This window comes from Oncorhynchus masou, chromosome 9 (genome assembly GCF_036934945.1).
Source record: "Oncorhynchus masou masou isolate Uvic2021 chromosome 9, UVic_Omas_1.1, whole genome shotgun sequence".
NCBI classification, from domain to species: Eukaryota; Metazoa; Chordata; class Actinopteri; order Salmoniformes; family Salmonidae; genus Oncorhynchus; species Oncorhynchus masou.
In genome coordinates this window covers 39,049,030-39,056,569 of record NC_088220.1, presented here as the reverse complement: position 1 = coordinate 39,056,569, position 7,540 = coordinate 39,049,030, and the positions used below count along the sequence as shown (strand labels likewise).

The window sequence follows — 7,540 nt, the reverse complement described above, 5'->3', positions numbered from 1 at the left end:
GACCCGTACTGCTTCTTAACACAGTTTGCCTCCAACTCGGAAGCCAGCCGCACCAACGTGTCGGAGGAAACACTGTGCACCTGGCTACCTTGGTTAGCGCGCACTGCGGCCAGCCCGCCACAGGAGTCGCTGGTGCGCGATGAGACTGATATCCCTACCGGCCAAACCCTCCCTGACCCGGATGACGCTAGGCCAATGAATCATAAAACAATTAACTTCTTCCATATAGGGGGCGCTCTTTTAATTTTTGGATAAAAAAACGTTCCCGTTTTAAACAAGATATTTTGTCACGAAAAGATGCTCGACTATGCATGTAATTGACAGCTTTGGAAAGAAAACATTCTGACGTTTCCAAAACTGCAAAGATATTATCTGTGAGTGCCACAGAACTGATGCTACAGGCGAAACCAATATGAAATTTCAAACAGGAAATGGCCCAGATTCTGAAGGCACTGTGTTCCAATGTCTCCTTATATGTCTCCTTATATGGCTGTGAATGCGCCAGGAATGAGCCTTGTCACGTATTTGTAGGCATATCATTGGAAGATTGACCATAAGAGACTACATTTACCAGGTGCCCGCTTGGAGTCCTGCGTCGAAATTATTGCGTAATCTCCAGCTGCGTGCATTTTTCCATTTTCTTCAGAGGAGAAACACAACTGCCACGAATGATTTATCATCAAATAGATATGTGAAAAACACCTTGAGGATTGATTCGAAACAACGTTTGCCATGTTTCTGTTGCTATTATGGAGTTCATTTGGTTTGGCGTTGTAATGACTGAATTTTCTGTTTTTTTTTTTAGCTAAACGTGATGAACAAAATGGAGCGATTTCTCCTACACAAATAATCTTTTTGGAAAAACTGAACATTTGCTATCTAACTGAGAGTTTCCTCATTGAAAACATCCGAAGTTCTTCAAAGGTAAATTATTTTATTTGAATGCTTTTCTTGTTTTTGTGAAAATGTTGCCTGCTGAATGCTAGGCTAATGCTATGCTAGCTATCAATACCTCTTACACAAATGCTTGTGTAGCAATGGTTGAAAAGCATATTTTGAAAATCTGAGATGACAGTGTTGTTAACAAAAGGCTAAGCTTGTGAGTGAATATATTTCTTTCATTTCATTTGCGATTTTCATGAATAGTTAACGTTGCGTTATGCTAATGAGCTTGAGGCTATGATTACGCTCCCGGATACGGGATTGCTCGACGCTAGAGGTTAATGAACATGCACCTGTGGAACTGTCATTAAGAAACTAACAGCGTACAGACGTTATACAATTAAGGTCACAGTTATGAAAACTTCGGAGGCAGAGGAGGCAGAGGGCTAGGTCCATTCCCCACAGAAATGTCCGGGAACTTGCAAGTGCCTTGGTGGAAGAGTGGGGTAACATCTCACAGCAAGAACTGGCAAATCTGGTGCAGTCCATGAGGAGGAGATGCACTGAAGTACTTAATGCAGCTGGTGGCCACACCAGATACTGACTGTTACTTTTGATTTTGACCCCCCCTTTGTTCAGGGACATATTATTCCATTTCTATTAGTCACATGTCTGTGGAACTTGTTCAGGTTATCTCTCAGTTGTTGAATTTTGTTATGTTCATACAAGTATTTACACATGTTAAGTGTGCTGAAAATAAACACAGTTGACAGTGAGAGGACGTTTCCTTTTTTTGCTGAGTTTACTTCCTGTTTCATCTTCTGCAGTTGGAAAAATGGGGGAAGTCTCGCTCTAGTGTGGTCACTACTTATTTACTCTCAACATCAAGTTGTATAAACTCTACAGCTTTACGACACAAGCTTTTCTGTAGTAATCAGGTAGAGTTTTTACTATCTACTGCCAGCATCATATAGTAAATATCTACCTGATTACTATTGAAAAGCCTGTGTAGTGAAGCTGCAGTGTTTGGACTACTCATTTACTACCAACATCAAGTAGTAAAAAGTTCCACCAGATTACTACTGGAAAGACTGCCGTTTTCCTACTAAACACTACAAAACTACTTGTGTATCTTAGGTAGTGCGTAAACTACACATTCACTATACAAACCCTACAATAGTCACTACTGCACAAATCGAGGTGACCTATGTGATTGTTTATGTAAACTCTCCATTATTTTCTTCATCCTCATTCCTCTTTTTAGGCATTGCAGAATGCGACTTCAATCTTCCTTTGAGCCATGGATGACATTTCTTATTCAAAGGGATCCATGTGTTCCGTATACTGCCAACTTCTCAATCAACCCTTCAAGGAACCCTTTAAGACAATTCCCATGGAGGTTAAAAAGAGAAATCCTCGCAAACTTTTCAATAACATATTTTTATTGAGACATACATTTTATATTCTTCTGTTACAAAAATATATGATTTTTTTAGTCATGTGATAATTTCTATGCTCATGTTGAATGAAGTCTACATATCATTACTCTAACATCACATAAACACCCAATGCACCAATATCGAAATACTGTACAAAAACATAATATTTTTTAGAGTAGTATTAACAATATACTTCTTTAGGGTACACATTCAGAACTCAAGTACATGGAAGGGTTCATGATTATCATTCATTAGGCTATGTACAGGATTATATCACACCTTTTCATACTTTAAATACAGCAAAATATTATATAAACAATATATACTATACCCTGAGTATACAGAACATTAAGAACACCTGCTTTTTCCATGATATAGACTGATCAGGTGAAAGCTATGATCCCTTATTTACGTCACCTGTTAAATCCACTTCAATCAGTGTAGATGCAGGAGATGAGAAAATCATTTTTATGAGCTTAGAGATAATTGAGACATGGATTGTGTATGTGTGCAATAAAAAATATTTAAGTGCCATCGGACTGGGTATGGTAGTAGGTACCAGGCACACCGGTTTGTGTCGAGAACTGCATCGCTGCTGTTTTTTTAACGCTCAACATTTTGCTGTGTGTTTCAAGAATGGCCCACCACCCAAAGGAGGTTCAGCCAACTCGACACAACTGTGGGAAGTATTGGAGTCAACATGGGCCAGCATCCCCCTGTAGAACACTTTCAACACCTTGTGGAGTCCATGCACCAACAAGTTGAGGCTGTTCTGTTCTGAGGGGGAGGGATGCCTTTGTGGTTATGATGATATACTATGTTACTTGTCGCTTTATTGGGTGTAGGTGAGACTTTACCAAGTCATAGCTAGCTTGTATGACACTCTAGATTATGTAGATGTTCCTTAGGTCTAAAGTGGCTTCCTCTCATTGGCACCTTTCCTCAGTCTTCACCGACCACTTTAGACAGTTGCGACAGTCTGCTAGTCTGAATCCTCACTACTGCAGTAGGAGCTGTCACAGTACTCTGCGGTGAACAGGAAGGTGTGCTCATTGGGGTCTAGTTTAGGCACCCAATGCCGAGGTATCAAAAACATGGCCAGGTTGAAGAGATCCACAAAGACTTTGTATCGATCACTGTGTTAGAGAGAAGAAAAACACCTACTTAGCTCATTCTTGAAGGGGTATATAATGACATGCTTGACAGTAACTCTTGGATGCAGTTTATTTCAATAGCCAATCATATATGACAGACAGGACATACCTGACAGTAGAGCGCAGATAGTGGTAGCCAGATGAGCCTCCGGTGCCTGCTTTGCTGCCAATCATTCTGTGCACCATGCACACGTGGTTGTCTGTGACACATAAGATAAATATTGCACTTGTTAATATAACAGCTCCAGGTCAATTGACAGTGAAATTATAGTCTAGACCAGTGGTATTCAAACTTTTTCAGCGGGGACACCATTTTTTCCACCAGAATTTATTGGGACCCCATTTTTTCCCCCCCTAAGAATTTCTCACAACCCCACCCCAAATCTAATGACAACCCTAAAATGGTTTACATTAACAAATAACCTTAATTTATTACATTCTCATATCTTATCAAAATGAAAAGAAACCAGTAAAGGTATTTACTCAATCATTTTCAAATTATCTTTCTCAAAAACGTTTGTATAATGATCCCATACAATGATAATCTGTACTCTTAATTTTGTATTTTATTTTTCTCATCCCACTATTTCTCTTCCCCCCGACCCTGACTTTGAATACCACTGGTCTAAACAGTTCAAAGTACGTTTAGCATCTAGTAGAAAATACAGATGGTGTAAGGGAAGCCTGTACATGCAGACACTGTTTGAATGAAATGTGACGAAGTAAACTGTTCTTTACATAAAATGTGTTTTGGTGTTACTTACATCTCCATTTTGTCATGAGGGTATCAATGTCCATCAGGTTGGACAGGAGTTGGAAGGGAACCTGGAACCTGGGCTCCTCCCTAACAATCCACAATGTAGTAATTACATCTCAAATGGTGAACAGACACAAGCCTGTCTAAAATAACTGTAAGAAAACCCTTCTTACCTGTAGAAGTAGATCATCAGAGCTCCTTGGAGAGCTTTGTAGGAGATCCGTCTCTCACCTGATTAAACAACAGGAAGTGAGATGGTTTCTTAGACCTGGGTCCTGTAATTTTTACTAATTATTGGGATTGAATTGTTGAGGCAGTTTGTGTTTGCGCTAGGTGCTAAACACTCACCTTTGCCCAAAAGATGCTCATGTCTTTTGACATCAAACAGAGAAGTAAATAGCTCTTTTTGTTTCGTCATCTCTTCCATCATCTCCTCCTTCTCCTCGGAGTCTTGCATTTTCTGCCAAAGGACAATAACTATTGTAGTTTTTGGTCAGATTATTTTATCTGTAAGTAACCTAATGAGAAGCGATGTTGTGAGTTTTTGGTACTAGATTATTTTGAAACAGCCAATACCTCTATTTTATTTTTTTCAAGACTCAACCCTTCAAAGATGTTGGCTTCCAGTTTAACCCAAAAGTTAAACCCATCCTCTTCAAGACCTGGGGTCCTTTCCAGCCATTTCTGAATAGGACAACAAACAGTATTGCTCAATATTGCTATAATATCAAGTGTGGGAAATAACATTACTAAGTATTTAAACAGGATCTATTTGAAAATGTTTCAGTATTTATTTTGCTTTTCACACACCTCCACCAATTTCAGCAGGCAAGGCTCCTTCTCAGATCTAAGCAGCATCTCACTCTCATGTCCTTTGAAGTTGTCCCTGTAGTGGCGCCTGTTGTAGGGGACTCTCAGGTTGTCAGGGACCCCAATCTTGTTCTCCAACAGACGGAACTGGAGACTTTGGAACCCGGAGGCAGGGGACAGGTACTCTCTACAACACACAAAAGTAATGTGTGTTAAATATGTAAAGAGGGTATAATTTTATAAGGTCAATAAAATCTAAAAATTATCCATGGGTTATCTATGGGGTTTACCTGAAGTCATAGAAGTCCAAGGCGGTCATTGTCTCGAGTACGGCGAACTGGTCGACCAGCAGCCTGAAGATCATAACAATCCTGTGTATGCGGGTGTTGACCTTCAGCATGTTGCGTTCATCGCGAACCTGGTGAAACATTACTATTAAAGATGAGCTCTAACTTTTTGGCCTCTAGGGGGCGCTCCTGATGCAAAAAGGGTCCCCGCAATTGGACTGCATTGGACAGAAAAAAAGCCCACATTTTCACACCCACAAACAAAGACTTAGGTCATTGACATTGTTTACATTTCATGGCTTAATGAGGTAAAAAAAAAAAGGATTCATATTGTATTTTAAGCGTTTATGAATTATATGTTGGGGCTGCAGGTAGCCTAGTGGTTAAAGCGTTGGGCCAGTCACCGCAAGGTTGCTTGATCTGAATCCTGAGCTGACAAGGTAAAAGTCTGTCGTTCTGCCCCTGAAAAGGCAGTTAACCGACTGTTCCCCAGTAGGCTGTCATTGTAACTAAGAATTTGTTCTTAACTAACTTGCCTAGTTAACTAAAGGTTATATTTAGAAAAGAAAAACAATTTGCTGGGATTGAAATCAACAATTGTATAACTTTTATTACACAAAGAAAATGTTTGCCAGTGTACTCTTGCTTTCTAAGGTGCTTACATGTCCACTGATGAAAATCTCTCGCACTGAATCCAGTTCCCATAGAATCTGCTTGAACCAGAGTTCATAAGCTGAAATAAAATGATAAAAATGCAATGAATCATAATGTCCCACCTTTGCAATGCAATGAAATTGATCATTTGTTGATGGAAAGTTGATAGTGAATTGATATTCCAAGTCTTCCACAAGTAGGTGCAACTACAATTAAAGGTTAAACTCATCTCTTGAATTGACTGGATTTCAAATGGAACAGACCCCAATCCCTGTGATAAGGGAATGCATGCATTCTATGATTACAATTCCATTATTGATTCTCAAATCTTGATTATATTTGACCACAAACATATACTGTGCCTTGATGTGTGACAATGAAAAGATGCTCATCGTGGATTTTGTTCCCCTTCAGTTCACTCTGGAGAACTTGGGCGGTCACAACCTTGTCAAGCTATAACGGAACAGATTTTTTTCATTTAGTACCACAGCTAATCCATAATGAATATTGTACTTAATTTCCATCCCTTATGTTGGCCATGCAGCTTCTATCCGCAGAACGAAAAGATACCATGTCGAAAACCTCGTAGAAGACGAAGTTTGATTAAACTAGATGACCATGGTGAACGCTTTACCTGAAGGTAGTCACCATAGATGATGCCACCTTTGCTGGCCTTGTTGATTCCTTCTTGAGAGTCGTCTTCCTCTTCCTCTTCTAGATGCAGCTTGCTCTTGAATAGCCTTGGGAATGAAAAATACAAATGTAATGGTATTGATTAGCTAATGTCATACAATTATTATTAATAATAATAAATATAACTATAGCATCTATTGATTTATTTGGAATCATTATAGGATGCTTTTGTTACAATTTCTTTTTGAATAAAAACAGAATTTGAAACGCAATAATGAATACGTACAAGTGCCTTTTCTCGAAGTATGGACATCCACCACTCATGGTTATCCAAATGATCCCAAATGAAAGCAAAAATGTTATCTTATTCTGTTGGTTTACTCAAACTCTGTGAGAAATCAAGTATTTATAGGCTCTATCAACATCCGGCCCACCTCCATTTGCGTCATTTGAACCGTTCTTGTTTGCCTACTCTTAGGTGAACTCACTGGATATCCCATTCCAAATTAGCCCAATTCCAAATTAAAGACATTTTAGCAGCCTATGTTCATAATCAACCACCACGTATCTTTGTCATTAATGCGACTCCGTGCAGCCAATGGCAATACCCGCTTTAGATATAACGCAGATGTTATTGAAGTAGATGTTATTGAATAGAGCCTTAACTATAATGAACTGCCACTTATTTGAGTATAACTGTGGCAATGGGCTACCAGGGAATCAATGTTTAAATATTTGTAGTTCGGTTAATGTGTATCCAAAGCCGTAGACATCCTTTGAATTGCTGAAATGTCAGTTTTTCTGGGAACCTCATTGACACAACCTTGTACTTTTGATCTGATATTCTGGGCTGTACATATTGTCCGTTGAAGGTCCTATTGGTGGTCCCTAGACATCGACAGTTGTTGCAGACATTCACCACTG

The 7,540-nt window shown here is 39.3% G+C and overlaps 1 protein-coding gene across 1 annotated transcript; it reads right to left on the bottom strand.

The window, feature by feature from the left end:
* Nucleotides 1–2,303: 2,303 nt before the first annotated feature.
* Nucleotides 2,304–7,044, bottom strand: LOC135545979 (tryptophan 2,3-dioxygenase A-like). Its single transcript, XM_064974002.1, has 12 exons — nt 6,903–7,044; nt 6,618–6,723; nt 6,346–6,436; nt 5,992–6,062; nt 5,333–5,460; nt 5,043–5,229; nt 4,809–4,916; nt 4,581–4,692; nt 4,406–4,463; nt 4,240–4,319; nt 3,585–3,675; nt 2,304–3,457 (listed from the first exon to the last, which is right to left on the bottom strand). The coding sequence occupies exons 1-12, from the start codon at nt 6,938–6,940 to the stop codon at nt 3,304–3,306; spliced, it is 1,224 nt and encodes a 407-aa protein (XP_064830074.1). The 5' UTR covers nt 6,941–7,044; the 3' UTR covers nt 2,304–3,303.
* Nucleotides 7,045–7,540: the final 496 nt, after the last annotated feature.